Below are 16,322 nucleotides of genomic sequence, written 5' to 3'. Positions count from 1 at the left end.
ACAAAAAGTACAATTTTCCCTTTGATTTTGATTATAGTTTTGAATAAGCAGCTGGACACAAAGATACTGCTTCACTTTCGTCAGCTGAGGAGGAGAAGAGAGATAGAGGACCAGAGAAGGGAGGCGGAAGACCATACTTTGGTGAATCAAAGCCAACGGTTAGCCAACGGCTGCTCTACCTCAGCCCACTGCCACATCCCTCTCTTTTCATGATATCCATTTCTTCTAAGGCCTATTAATTAAATAAATAGTCTCGGCTTGAGTCCAACGTTTGATCCGGGCAGCCATCCTGGAATATGTGCCCGCCAGCACGGAATATTGCGTAATTGCGACAGGAAAAGGGAACGAGCATGCGCAGAACGACCGGAAATTAATTTAAAGCGGAATTAACGCATACATGATCGAGGAATTATTCAATTTGGATTTAAAATATGAATAAACCAGCCAGTTACTTCGGATTTAAGTTTAACCCGGAATGGTCATTTTCATTCAGAATTAGGTGTTTAAAAGGTCATTTTAATCTTTTTAAAGAGGATTTAATTTTTATTCCGAGTTAAAGGGGAATTAAAAGTCTCATGTAAACGAGCCAGAGTCAGCTCTGATATTTTACCTTCTCTGTTGCAATCATAACCTTGTGCAAAGACGTAGGTCATTCACTGAGAAATTGAGAAATGCATTTCCACATGGTCTAGTCTTGGTTGTTCATTAAAGTCTATCAGAGTGAACTGACCAATGTGTTCACGGGAGGTATGAGAAGGGTTATTGGACAGGGAATGCACTGAGTGTGCTCACAAGTACAAGAGCCAAAAGTGTACTTTGTGTGTAAAGAAGTGAGAGACAGAAAGTGAGAAAAACTGATGATAAAAGTACAACAGCATCCTGATTTCTTTCAGCCTTGTCTCTGGTGCTACACGGTAATGCCATCTGGGCCAGTCATTCTCCCAACACAGTTCTCCCTCAGTGGAGGCTTGAGTTGTCAGATACAGAAGCGCGGACTGTTGATTTAGGCCAGTGTGTGTGTGTGTGTGTGTGTGGTGTGTGTGTGTGCGTGCGTGTAAAATGTGTGTTAAAGCGAAGTGCAGTACTTTGTGAGTTTTCTGCAAGCAAAGGCGACCTATTAAAGCATATCTCCAAAAGTGGGTCAGGTTACCTGTACAGTGATCGATTGTCTCCCAGCTTCCCACTTTGATAACTAGTGGCCAAAGAACTCAATCAAAGAGCACCAAGAGAGCTTAGAGACCAGGGGATATAAATCAAAGATAGAAGTGTTGCATTGATTGTTTTGGCAATCAATACTCTACACATATACTATGGATAGGGAGTTTCTCTGCCTGCATACATGCATGCACACATGTGCTAACACACACTACACCACCCAAAACAGCTCATCCAAATATAGCTCTATGGTCCCACATGAATAGATGTTGGATCTATTGGAAGGAGGGTGAGAACACAAGGTGGGGAGGCGAGGGGAAGAGAAGTAACAAACAAGGGGATGCTGTTTGTGTCAGTCAGTGCAGAAATATGGAAGGAAATACGTAATAACTGCAGCAAAAGAACAACCAGGCGTGAGAAATAAGAGCTGCTCCATTAAGTGCTTGTTCTCTGTCCATCTACAGTCCCAACATCTCCAGAGTATGTCAGCAATTTCCTCCACAGAGACCAAGGGGAGAATGAAATCTTTCTGTGCAATATGGCACCCAAGCTGAAGCCAAAATTGTACATTTGAAAGCCTTTCAAATAATTATTTTTTGTTTGATTGAGCTCTGGGCTCCACCTGGAACAATCTGAATAGTCTCCAAAGGTGCTTTCACAGCCAATCTGGCATCCACTGCTCAAGGTAAAGCTTGAAAAAGAAAGCAAATGTGAGACTTTTTCCATAGCTACTGTAAAGTTAAGAAAGTGCTGGTCTTTCCAGGCCTTAAATAAATAATATAACTGTTAAGTATACATTTTTAAACTTATTTTGACTTGGGAGTGTTTTGGGCCATGACCCTTTCTTTGTCAGAGTGTGTTGTAGGGTGTTGAGCCCGTGTTTGCCATGGCCTGCAGGGTCCTCAGCAGAGATCCATAGCTGTGTGACCAAACCACTGACCTCCAACCCACTGCAGTAGCTTTACAGCCCATATCGATTCTGTAACTCTACCTTGCTTTCCCTTTCCTCCCTCCCATTATCTCTCCCTTATTGTCTTTGTCCTTCCATTGCCTTCTCCTCTCTCAATCCGGCTCCAGTATTAAATCAAATAGACTTGGAATACTTGTATTTCCCTCCTATTTGTAGTCAGACAGGGCATCCTTCTGGGAGACAGGCTTGTTGTTGAAGGGTTCTCCCCTGCTTTTACCATCATATCTCTTGGAGGGTGAAAAGAAAGTTTCTTCTTGTAGCGGCATATGTGTGAAACTTCTGTGTTTAAAAAGTTCTTTGGTTGCTTTTCACAAAGCCAATTCAATTGCTTTCTTCCCAGAGGTGCATAAGCATTGTGCTTGTTAATTTACTGCGGACTCAAGGCATGCACCTTGTTCAGGCTTTTTCAAGGTCTGTCCAGGACATAAGACTGTCATGGAATACAGATGAGGGACCTGGACACAGATAGAGGACAAATATAGAGTATCTCACAAGATGGTGGTGATAATGGACACCTTAAGGCAGGATAAAAATCACCTATCAGAGAACATTGTCAAGCCCGCCTCTAACCAATGACATCTCACTTTAATTGAATTGTTTGGAGAATCTCTTGCATGGCAGCACTTTGTCTCTGCAGGAGAACGCAGCGTGCTCCTGAACACATTATAAGTGACATGTTCAAGCTCAAAGTGGTTGTGTGTGAATGTGTGTGTTTCTATATGTGTGTGTTACTGCTGAATGGTTGCTGGTGCAGGCCAGCATGTGTCCATAATGTACGTGTGCGTGTGCGTGTGTGTTGTCTGTGTGGTGTGTGTGTGTGTGTGTGTGTCTGTCTGTCTGTCTGTCTGTCTGTCTGTCTGTCTGTCTGTCTGTCTGTCTGTCTGTCTGTCTGTCTGTCTGTCTGTCTGTCTGTCTGTCTGTCTGTCTGTCTGTCTGTCTGTGTGTGTGTGTGTGTGTGTGTGTGTGTGTGTGTGTGTGTGTGTGTTGTGTGTGTGTGTGTGTTCATCGAGCTGTTGACCTCAGCGGGCATAACGCAGCCACAGATAATGAGCTTTAACGTTCTATTTCATCTTTCTCACTAAGGAGGTGCACAGCAGACACCTGCAGGCCCAAAGGTCACAGAAAGCAACTCAGCCTGAAAACAGATTACACAATGCAGGCAAGCAGGTAATTATTAAGACAATCATAAATCGGAGAGGAGGCGATGGAGTTTCCCAGCTTAGCAGCGTGGCGATCAGATTTAGTGTCAGAGAAGAGGAATTGGGTTTTTTGCCATTAACGCTCAGCCTCTAAGGCTCTGTGGAAGAGGATAAATCTGACGCAGCATTGATAAACTTCTCACGAGGAATTCTTATGCATGGCTAGCAAGGCTAATTCGAATTTCATGTGACTGTAAATCCTTCCTATTTCATACAGAAACAATTGATTCTGGCTGTTATTCAAAAGAGAGCAAAACAACATTGAACACAGATGTGGCTCAACATTTTTCAACACATAGATAAGCTCCTTCATTCTTTTTTTTGTATTGTCCCAAATATATACAAAATGCAATATAGTTCAAATACGCTTCAAGTAATTTTCTCCAGTGTGTTCGTTGTCAAATGTTTCCACAACTTGTCTTATTAAAAGCAGTCCCTGACAATAATTCAAAGTGGTTTTCTGAAGAAGTGGCTGCTGTCTTATTTTCTTGCAATTAGATGCTATCATCTCCCATGACTATTAAACTTCGACAGCAACTCACAGACTGAACCCAGAAACTCTGACTACACAAGTCATTGTTTGTTACTGAATTGAAACGCTGACTAATAATCTGTCACACTGGGACATGAAAAAAGTTTCCCTTCTGATAGTTCTCATCATGAGTATTAATTTTAGCAGTGAGAACACTTTGGTCAAACCCATTAAGCTCATAAATGGGATTTTAAATGCTTAGAATTATTAAGATGTCCCACATTTCTTATGCTTCTGACTAATGACACAGAGCAGATCCCCTTTAACTGGCTGGATGTGATGACCAGACATACAGTACATGTTTCTTGGGAGTTAAAGGATCTTGGACAGCTGATTGGGCTGATGTACAACCGCTGTGTTTCACCTGCTCTCAGCAGCACTAACACAGGGAAACATGTCACGGCTGGGTAGGTGTGAATTGAATCCGGCCGCTTGAATCCAATAGCGGCCCCATACTGGCAACGTGATCCGCTAATGTTTTTTCAGCTTAATTGAGCGTTGCCCTTCAACTTAGCTCACATCTTCATCCTGCGTCTAATAGCTGCAGCATCCCTGGAAGTCTAATTACTTTGCTGGCAAAGTTACAGAAGAGAAATATACAACTTCAGGATGTCACAGGAGGGAGGACTCTGCTGTCAAACAGGAATGTGTTTGTTTTCAATTTCCTTGTTCCTTATTTTCCATGAATATAAGAAGATAATGACTCTTCAGATGTGTTTGGCGGTAGCTTGTCTCATAGACAAAGCACTTCAATCTGTCTGTAAAATAATGAAACATGCATGCACATAATAAAAATGTCTGTCCTGCTGACCCCCATGCTACACACATACAGAACAGAAAACATTTTTCATTGCCTTTGCTCCTCACTTTCCAAAACCTCCCACCCCCTTACCATATCCCATTACTTTACCTGCAGAGAGAGTCTTGGCGGCAGACCCTACGAAGCTCCAGACAGTTGGGTTTCTCCTTATCTTTATATGAGCAATCAGGAACAATCGTCTGCCTGCGACGCTCCGCGCAGCCTTCACTCTGGCAGGGGCAGAAGAGGAGCCGGTGGCTGAACTCAGTTGGCACACGGTCCAGGAACAACCTCAGAGCTTTGTGGCAGCGCTTCTGCTGCAGGTTTCACCCTTGTTCGGGTCCTCCTTGCTGCAGGTGGCGATGTAGGCCGAGCGTTGTCTTTTGCAGCTACCGTTGAGGTTGCAGGCTTTGGCTGCGTCAAGACAGGGGTTGCAGTTTTTCTCTGGATCGAGACATTGGAAACCTTTCGGGGCCACAGTGAGCATCCCTGACAGAGGTAACAAAGAGAACCTATTAGGGAAATGAGTTAGAGGTCCAATGTTTAAATTACTTCACACATCTAGATAAATGTCCTTTTTTTGTGGTATTTTTAAGCTTTGATCAACAACTGGACCTCATTCTTAAATCTCCACCAGCAATTAATTTAAGATATTACACTGAAGCGCTTAGGAGATGATACAGCAGATTTTTCATGTAACCTTTATTTTACCAGAGATATTCCCATGTGGATATAAAATCCCTCCATTAGGCAGCAGAAAAGTTTAACCTGAAGAACATTCAACACACTGAAACCAATAGAAACAAGATAAAACTTGCAATGTTCAGCTATGAGACATGTCCAGTCACAAGTCCAGCAATCTTTTGTCCTGTTTTTTAAACTTTCCCAGCTAATAAAATACTGCAGTTTGAGGTGACCCAGTAGTTCAGACTAAGAAATGGAATTAAAAGCAAGCACCACATCAGACTTTTAGGAGGAGAGAAGGTACAGAGGAAGGCAGTTCATGTAGTATGTATGGCCTTGAAAGAAAAAATCTACAATGATGATCTACATTTCGCTGTTTCTACCAACAGTATGCCAGTGGAGGGATGCCTGTAGCCCACATCCACTCTACCTGAATTATTGATTCAGTCTGTTTCAAACCTTGAGTGAACTATAAATGAATTAGGCTGTGCTTCCAAATTGGATGTGCATATTTTATTCATGTACAGGTAATTCTACGGTAATGTTGCTAGAATGTCTAGTTACCTTGATGTACCCCAAATAATATTTCGATTTTTGGGGGATAATGATGAAAGTATTATAATGGATTATTATAATGGAAATAAGAAAAAACTCAGAACATATTAACAAGAAGCTCAGTGATATGAGTTCTGGTGGGAGGGAGACATCCTTAAATACTGTAACAGCTTCTACAATGCATGCTAGGCTCAAGGACCCTGTAAACGCTGTATTTCTCATGTTATGTTATTTTGTATGATCCACGCATTGCATGGTTCAAGTACAAGATCGAGATCTCTTTTTTCAGTGTACATTACAATTAACCCTCAGGCTGTACATCATGTTTGTGGAAAACATATTATATCATTAGATGGTCCGTATATACCACAGTATTAGTACAAAAATATGACTATTCCTGAGATATAGCGTTAATAAAGCTGAATGGTGTTAACTTCTGGTACCCCTCTCTTGTATTCAGGCTATATTAGAGACGTTAACCTCCCTCCCCTGTAGATAATGATATTTCAGAGGTCGTAGCAGCATGGTGACACCCAGTGAGATTCATCTCTTATTCAACAGAACCAATCTCACTCTGTGTCTATCAGACAGCCCCGAGCAGGAAGAGGAGCACTTATTTTAGTGGGGGTGTGCTAGAGATACTGTATTTTTCCCAAGTTCTGCGTTGTATGTTATCAATCCTAGAAATGGGGTTACATGAACACGTCACATCCGAAAAAAATGAGGAAAAAAATAACCAAATAGATGATTTCAAGCTTTTAGATCATGTCAGATAAAAAACTGCCAGTGAATAAAGGTAAAAGCATAACATCAGAGTTCGTCACAAGAAGAAGAAAGCACACTTTATCTAGCTTTTACCATCGCTTTCATTGAGATGTATCAAGGTTAAATATTTCAGGCACTTTGATAAACATGCAAGGTGTTAAGAGATGTGTCCTGAGTTCAGCAGATGTGGGTGGTGAAAAAAGTGCTGTCTTCTTCAGTGTTTGTCACAGTGCCACCAGGGAGAAAGCTTCCTTCTTTGTTTGAATGTTTAGACCATTAACTTTTATGACTCTTATTAGAATAAGACTTCATTGTAGTATCGAACACAACATGTTCATCCTTGCTCTCTCTGAGGGGAGAGGATAAATGCAGCACAACAGATGTCTGGCAGCATCAAAAACTCTTGTTAGTGTGAGAGACTGACGGAGCAGATGGATCTGTGCTCAAATCACTTACTTATGTTGCAGTTAAGAACTTTCAATCTTTTAGGCAGAAAGTGAGATAATTAGCTAAGCTAGGAGCACTTTGGTTTATGTGTGATTACGTTAAGAATTCAAAAGAGAGATGACTTTTTGCACTGTGCAGGAAGAGACCGAAGCAGGGCCAAAGTTTTACTTAAGTGGGCCAAGCCGGGCTGTGGCGGGCCTGAAGGGGGGCGGTACAGTCCAGCTGGAAGGAGAGGTTAGCGGAGCAGGCTGTCCAGCGGTTCAGGAAACATCACATTGATGGATTGCAGCTCCTAAATCTCCCTTGGCCATCTGCAGGCTCTAATGTGGGCCACAGGGGGGTCTGGGATGAAAAGAGAATAGGCGAAGGATGAGCTACTAAGATTTATCTGACCAAGCATGGCTGAATGCGCTTCTGAGGCTACAGCGATTGACGAGATTTTACTACCTCTGATTGGGAGGCTGAGATTGAATCTGCTGCTCAACCCCAAAAATATGTCCTAGGGCAAACACAAGACACAAAGTCCATTTGATGCCTTGTGACGTGCTTACAAACAAACAGGAGGATGCTGTAAGAGCAAGAGGGGGAATAGGAGGTGGAGGCAGGAAGCAAAGACATGGAGCTGGGAGTGGAAATGTGCCGTATTGTGTTACAGAGTTATAATTGATTTTCCAAGAGCATTACAATGAAGGTTTCAGCAAACATATTGTGCTATAATGCGAGGAGAAAGGGGTTGATAAGCTAATGATACAAGACGTACATGTAAAAATGGAAAAAGCTTTAAGAGGGGCGAGGAGTCTAAAGCGGTTGATTACAGTGGCTTATCATGACAGAGAGAGAGATGAAAATGAGAGGACTCAGACTACCAGATTGGACGGACAATTACAGAGACATGCTGGAGAGCTTTTAATTAATCCAGCCTATAATTCAGGAAAGATGTGCACCTTTGGCTCAGAATAATCAACCCAGTCCATCAGCGATGCAATCAACAGCTCTCAGCATCACAAGAGTTTGCACATGTCTATTAAAGCACCTTTCTGGATGTTGTACTATACATTAAGGAGCGGAATAAGTGAATGGAGTTCTATATGGCTGGATGGGTTTATTGATTGACTAATGGCTGAAATAAACACAGTACAGTGTCCATGAGTGCAGAGAAAGGAAAAAAGGGTTGGTTTTTTCTACGACATGCTGGTACCTGTTAGCAGCAGAATATGAATTCAGAGAAGTTTTACGTGTGCATGGAGTACAATGTGGCTATTAAATGAATTTGGAGTGTTTGAATTTGTCTTTCACTGTTTACTCACAATTGTGTAGTGTACCTCAGCCTCCTAATGTTTATTTGAAGTCAACTACAGTTAAAGCACCGTCATTGCTTTCCTTGATCCGACCGTTTGACTGTAAATGGGCTTTTAATAGGGCGCACTCCACTCTATGGGCGCCATAAATTAGACCCCACTGATGGTAATGTAGTGGAAATAACCATCTATTCTTTCCACACATACAGTAAAGCCCTCAGAGGGAGAGAAAGAAGGACAGAATGAAGAGAGAGAAGAGAGGGGGAGAGAGTTAAGATGTGAGATAGGGGACACCTATAGGGAGACAGACAAGGAGAAAACAGAAAATTACCTTAGACCTGTGCTCTAGTGTGAAATAAAATAGGGGGATAATAAAGAGAAAGAAAGAGGTGAGGGAGGTGGCCAAAGCACAAATGAATGAGAAGGAGTGGATAAAACATTCACGTATGCTGTCTCAGGATCTGTATGCTTTTTTCCCAAAGAGTAAGGGATCTTCCTTTTCACGGTAATTGCTCTCCGTCAGCCTAATTTGAATTCTGCATTTCATATATCATCCCATACTCAAGGGACGCTGCGCTGCAGAGGGGAGTTCAGCCCAGGTTAGGAAGAGTCTCTTGGCTCCGGGTTTGTTCTCAGTAATTAGGAAAGGTGCCAAAGTTTGGATTTAATACGACCCTGGGTGAGCGTGCAAGAGCTTGTTAGGGAAGTCTTTAGTTCAGACCCCGAGGAGCATGTCAAGCATTTCCGTGTCAAAGGCCTCCTCAGTCATTAGCTCTGTACTCTGTGTTTGCAGCGGGGTCTCCAGAGGGGAGGTAGAAGGGGGGCACTGGATCTACAACATCATATCCCCAAGCCTTACCGGGCAACTTGGAAGCAAAGACGTCATCATAGAAAGAGCAGAGGAGTTCATGAAATCTTCTGTTCCCAGGGATAAACTGAGTTTTTACCTCGGAGCAAGAAATTATTGCTGCAAAAAGAAGCGGTGTGCAGATGAGAGGGAGTAATGGGAGATGGAAATGATGAGAGGAGAAGACTAAATATTTGTATGTGAGGATGAATGTATGAGTGTGTGTGTGTGTGTGTGTGTGTGTGTGTGTGTGTGTGTGTGTGTGTGTGTGTGTGTGTGTGTGTGTGTGTGTTTGTGTGGATGTGTGGGAATGCATGTCCAAAGGAATTTTAAATCATTGTAAACACACTTTTAAATACTTGAGCTGTTTATGAGAATCTGCCTTCGAGTTCCTCTGGTGAAATTCAAAGAGGAAGCATCCTCAGCGGCCCCCTCAGTCTTAATATGCATGCTGTTTAGCTCCTTCAGCCGTCACGGGAAATGCATAATGTACTGAAGTAATCTAACAAGATGTGTGTGTCAGGTGAACCAACATAATATTGTATCAATATCATTGTTCTTAACTGACTTGCAAGTTGGGATGACTAACAAACTCAAATATTTCTCTTTTGTTTAATTCAAACTTGTTAGAAAATCGCTGACTGTAACAAAGAGTCTCTGATAAGCCAGCTTCGTGCAACAGCTCTCATTACTGACCCACAGAGAGACATGCAAATGCTGGGCTGAGGGTAACTGATAAGAAAATTCACAAGGAATAATGAAGCATATAAACAAAGTCAAATGAACACACACAGCCAAAATCACAAGAAAAACAAGCCAATCTTGCACAACCAACACTTGCACAGATACACTTAGACCCCTGCAGAAAAAGATCTGAGTGTTTGCCTAAGTAATAGTTATTGTTCTGAAGACAATGTGAAAATGTCAACATTTCAACAGCATGCTGAGCACGGCTGTTGCACCGGTCCTTTCAGCCCCCCTCCTGGCTGCAGAAACAGCTTTCTAGATTTAATTGGATGGTGGGCACACTGAGTGAAGAGGTGAGAGGCTTACTGCTTTAGAGTTAGAAGGTCTAAACTAAAGGATGTTAAACTTAATTCCTGGAGGGAATGCAGGATTCAACACTGCCCTCTGCTCCTAATAAGTTAATTAGCTGAGTGCTGGGTCAGGAGGACAGAATACATTTCATACAGAGCATATTAACAAACGCAGTCAATGATATCTGCATGCTCTGTGTAATACAGCATTTATCTGGCCTTTGATAAGGGTCCTGGTGCATTGTGTAGGAGGACTCTCTGCAACATCCTTCATACATGATGACTTATTGATTTGAGCAGAGGGTTATTGACTCATACACCAGTTGTGCCTTTACACCATAAAAACAAGGGTTTTTAATGTAACTCTTGATCCAGATTCATTCAGTGGGGTTCTGCTTTCAAGCAAAAATGATCTTTTTCAAGATCATCAAATATGAAACTCTCTTTTGCATAAAACAAACAATATCTGGTCATTTGGGACTGCTATTGTGATATACCATCAATCTGATGACATCAGCTTGCATTCTTGCTGACTGAAAAAATGCATTTTAAGTGTTTCCAGAAATCCAGAGAAAATAATTGATCAACCATGACAACTAGTTGCTCTACCACTATATAAGCAACAACTTTTTGTGCAATAAAAACACAAGCATCATGTAAACTCTGTGGGCTGAGGAGATGTCTTCCATTGGGCAGGCTTGGGGCTGTAAATAAGACAAATATGCCGTCCTGTAACCTCTCCATACTTCATCTTTTTGGTTGATTTTGTTACACTCCCACTGGTGTTTAGTCCAATTTGGTTAGAACAGGGAAAATATGCATCAATATTACTTACTTCACTGAATTCTTTGAACTAAATGGTTTTGGAGCAGAGCACTGATTATCAATAGATTTCCTTTGGGAAGAAATCACTCAGCACTCACTATATTTGATGATGATGAAGATTCTTCCAGGGGGGAAAAAGTACGTGCACCTTTCTATTTGCTGAATGCTCTCTTTAGCTTTACACTGAAGAAAATAGAGTAACTGTAAAGACATGGCAAGATGGGTTTTAAGTTATGTCAGAATTCATGGCTGTTAACTTTAGTGAGTAGTAAACATATTAAAATTAGGGATGCACCGATCCTACTTTTTAGGTCCTGATACCAATATCGATACCTGGGCTTTGGTATCTGCCGATACCGATACTAGCCAATCTGATCCCGGAAATGATTTTTAACAATCTCTATTCCTTAATGTGAGGATAGAATCATGTTTTTGCAACTTCAGGCTTTTCTGACTTTGTCTGAACAATTAAATCCAAAAACCTGTCAGTTTTTTTCACACTTCCATTAATCCATTAATAGAAGGTTTTCTTCCTTCTTTGTAGTAGGCTACAGCTGACGTAAACTTCCTCCTTTGGGCTTCCATTATATTTTTCAGCGCGACTGCCATCCGTCAAAACATTAGCACTGCACATGTTGCAAGTTTCCAGCAAAGTTGTTAGCAAAAGAACCAAACTGCAGAGTCTCTGTAGTTATCCTCCATCATGCTCCACCGGGCAAAAATGCACAGGCGGCCGGCGCTGATGACTTAGGAGACGCACCTGGCTGTTGTAAACACAGAAAAGCATAGAACTGAGACGAATAGATCTGCCATATGGATCAGCACTATATATCGGCCCCTTGTCACCAATATCCAATCTAGCTTTTTGAGTCCGATCTAGCCGATATCCTTTACCAGGATCGCATCGGTGCATCCTTAATTAAAATATGAAGTACTGGATTGGACCTGCAGCAAGCAGGTTTCTCATATAAGAAATAATACTGCAGCATGCCAAAAAGAGAGCACCTGAGAAGTAGTTTTCTGGTATTCTTTGAACTGTTGCAATGTTATTCGCCTCAGTCAATGTGAAGTACCGCAGCTTACACACTGATAATGGGAGCCACAGCTTTCAAAGCTCTTTCTTTCATTTTCTGTCTCTTGCCACGGAACTATCTGCTGTTTTGGTGAATCTCTTAATTTCTGCAGCATTTTACATTCCATGTAGTGCTGTCTGGGTTTTGTGGCGTTGAGGTGTCAAATTTTGCATGATCTCTTTCTCCACATGTCACTCACTTGGTGTCAGATGCAAGTGAAAGGCATGTTTAAAGTGACAGTGAGGCTTGCACATCCTGTTTTTAACACATTGCTGGGATCTGACAGGGATTATTGTTGCTTTGGGATTAGTGTTGCTTTAAATTTTATAGAGAATGACTTGCTACATGGCCCTGCAAGAAAACAACAGGTTCACTACATTTCAACACCACTGATTTCAGACAAAGGCTTAGTATTACTAGTGAGGGTGCTGACAATGTTTTGGGCCCTTTTGGTGTCAGCAACTCTTCCAAAGAAGACACTTTGAACAACATTCCCACTTGCTCATACCAGGGTGGCTCTCCCTCTTTCAGGCAGCTGTCAGAACTGTCCTCCACACATTACTAACCTGCCTTCTATTTTCTTATCGATTATCATCTTCATCATGAGAAGACCATACCCTTTGACCTCAAACAGACAGCATGATAAAGCAACATGTACAGTGTCACAGGTCAAAGGAGTGAACAACAACTAACAATAACCAGCCTGGTGAGCAGGTGTGCAACATCATACCATTGACAGTAGGTCAAAATGTGTCAGAATGTATCTGAAAAAACACTGCAGCACACTCTCTTCTGGCTAAAACGAAATCATTCTGTGTATCTAGTGCTGTGCCAACTGAATTGTGTCCTTTTAAGCAGTTATTAAAATGTCTATGAAAATTGTGAGTGGCTCTACGCCAACAATACTGTTCCTTTCTGTGATAAATTGTATAGACCCATTTACAGTTTGTAAACAATGTTGATGTTGTAAGTGTGGACACAGTTTGGCAACAGAAGAATGGTGAAGTACAATAGTTTGTCAAGATACATGAGGGGATTAACCTCCAAAGATTGAGATTGGTACTCTAACAAATGATAAATGACTTCCAGATCTGTGTTATATCCGTGAGTGGATAGAAGACATTAACAAATGGAAAAAATAAAAATATTCAGTGGCCACACATTTTGGATGGAGAAACACAGTGTGTACACCAGAGAAAAATTAAGCACAAAGTCACTCAATACTTCTGACTAAATAATCTGTGGTCAGGTGCAGATTCTACCTCCACATTTCCTGAGGGTCTGCCGTGAGCAGTCAGTGTGGACAGTAAGAATGAGCGAATAGAGCTCTCTGAATATGTGCATCATCGTACGAGAGTGCGACTCTCGTGGTTGGTTTATTGTGCTTCAGCCAGTTGCTGCATTCCTGCCCACCATCTACAAAGTAAGATGTCATTATGTTCCTCACATTCGCAGCAGCTGTTTACTCGCTGCTTCTTAATTGACATAAGACAGCATTATCGCCAGGTGAAATGGACAGAAAAGAAAAGGAAAGGTGGAGCAGAGAGGGGGAGAATTAAAAAGAGGAAGGCCCTTGCTGCAGATGTAGCAAATGCAACAAAGTAAGTGACATGTTTGCCACTAAAGGGCCAGGTTAGTCTACACACACCCATCATGGCTAGCCAAGTAGCCGGGCTAATAACAGTCTGACACATCGGCCAGTAGGCTACACAGTGAGCATGTCATTATGTGGAGGAATGAAATCATAACAAAAATGAGTGCAACAGAGCAATCATACAAAATTGAAAGTATGTGTGTTTCTAACCTAGCGGCAACCTCTGGCCGCGAGAATGGAAGCCAATGCGGAAGTGTTAAAACTGCAGTTCATGGAGTGTCCACTTGAGGCTGGCTCCAGAAGTACCGGAAACCATATACACACCAATACAAAAAAGGCGATATTACAGCAGAAATAAACATGTTTACAGCCTGGTACAAAAGACGAGTGTAGTCTGGATAGCTCATTTCTCGATCGGCACACACTGTACAGGGGCCGGTTTTTTTTCATAACGCGGTGATTTAGAAGATATTAAGATTACGAGTTTTCCATTACGAGAGGCACAGCTGATTGATTGACAGGCAGTAACACTGTAGCTGTTAGCCAGGAGGCTCAAAGTTCGCCTCTTTACATCACACTCGATCAACAACAGTTATGTTGAGTTCACATTTCCAATATGGCTCCCGCCTACGATTGGTTCAAAAACAGCGCTTCAGAAACTGATGGGTGACGTCACAGATACTACAACCATTATTTATACAGTCTATGTTTCTAACCAGTCAAAAACAGCAAATGCTAATAAAGTGCATACCCAAGTGGAGAAAGACATGCACATAGAACCACTATGAACGAGACCTATGTCATGATAGAAAGCTACGTCCAACAGCGCATATCACTTTTGTACAATTTGTGGTTTTGGCTTGATAGCTAGCATATTCATACTTGATGATATAGTTGTAATATGAACATGAATTTGCTTCCGTTGATAATTGTTCCAGTGTTTCACTTAGAACTTGTCTCTCAACTTCAAGTCCTAATATCTTGCTACTGTGAGTTAGTCTAACATGGTTAAAAAACAGCAGTTTCATTCATGCAACAACAGTTGTTTTGGTTTTGATGAATTAAAAGGTTAATTTCGGTCGGAACAGTCATGATTCTGTGCCCAGCGGGACAATAAGACTCTGCAAGTTAGGAACTTCAGAACAGTGAGAGGGGTTGATTATTATAATAATCATTCCCAATCGAAAGCAGACCCAACACTTCTTAGCATATATGAGAGAGAGAGAGAGAGAGAGAGAGAGAGAGAGAGAGAGAGAGGGAGAGAGAGAGAGATGAGAGAGAGAGGAGAGAGAGAGAGGAGAGAGAGAGAGGAGGAGAGAGAGAGAGACAACCCCTGACACATTTGGCTGAAAGTCACTAGTTAACAGGGTTATTTATTTAAACTGGTTAAACAACGATTTCTCTATAACAGTTGTGGGAATGCTGTTCAAGTCAATGTTTGGAATACTGATTTAACAAATCAGCTCTCAACATCCAGACATCTTGATGCTGGCATCAGTTTTAATTGAGTGTTTAGCTTTCACGCATTCTAAAGCTCTCTAACTCATCAGGTTGAATAGAGCAAAACGTCGCTTCTGTTGCCAACATATATTTGATGACATCACCTATGATGACATTGTCTATACTATACTGCACATTTTGTATGTTTTTAATGTTCTCTTTTCGTACTTTACTTTGATTATTTTGAAAAGCCCAAACCAATTTCTAATGTGGACAATGAAGCCAATCTATTGTAATCTAAAACATATATTTCTCATGTGTGAATGAGTGAAACATAACATTATGCTTCATCACACAGCCACATCCAAGAGCTTCTCAAACATAGCCAACTCTGAATGCATGTTGCAAAATGACAGAGGGACAATGCCTCTTTTGTCATGACACAAACTACACCTGCTTTCACCCTCACTTTACTAGTGAAAGACCTGGCACTCAGAGATGAGGACCCACACTGTGTTTCATTGCCACCAGAGCCACAAAGAGATCAGTGGGAAAGGTCTCCCCATTTCAATGAGGACACTGTGGCCCTGGATTCCACCAAGGTGAGAAAACAATGCTGATGGAGATGCACAAAGCCAGCCATGGCAGGATAGGACAAGCTGGGTTCAGTGCTGTCTTTCTTACAAACCATACTTGGCTTTAGTTGAGTCACAGAATGGGCCTTATTTTGCACTTATTTGAGAGACAGTCTCCACAGGGTTAAATATTGTCATTGACTTTTTTCTTGTGTTTGTACAGCGCATGCAAATTTCCAGTTTGAAGATGTGGAAATGACTACAACGGTCCCATTAGTAGGAGAAGCCAGTGTGAAATATTTTTGGCAGGTATCACCTGAGGCGATACAGAAACAGAGTCTCCATGTTTTCTTTTTAATTTTAACTCGAGAGTGTGAGTGCATACAGTAGTATAGAATTTAATTTCTATCACAAGTCCTGCCCCCTTATCTTCCTCCCAGACAAAAACTTTTAAAACAGCAGAGATTATTTTTCAATTTCCCACCTTTCCTCTCTGAGAGTATACATTCCCCTGTCCTCATCACCAC

General features: G+C 41.7%; 1 protein-coding gene across 1 annotated transcript in view; it reads right to left on the bottom strand.

Annotated features, from left to right (window-relative positions):
* Positions 1–16,322, bottom strand: part of LOC117819594 (GDNF family receptor alpha-2-like) — a 53,196-nt gene that overhangs the window by 20,616 nt on the left and 16,258 nt on the right. The window contains 2 exon segments of the mRNA XM_034693043.1: positions 4,767–4,971; positions 4,974–5,144. Coding sequence (XP_034548934.1) covers positions 4,767–4,971; positions 4,974–5,144 — 376 coding nt within the window.

Source organism: Notolabrus celidotus, chromosome 9 (genome assembly GCF_009762535.1).
Source record: "Notolabrus celidotus isolate fNotCel1 chromosome 9, fNotCel1.pri, whole genome shotgun sequence".
NCBI classification, from domain to species: Eukaryota; Metazoa; Chordata; class Actinopteri; order Labriformes; family Labridae; genus Notolabrus; species Notolabrus celidotus.
This window is presented reverse-complemented; position numbering and strand designations above follow the sequence as displayed.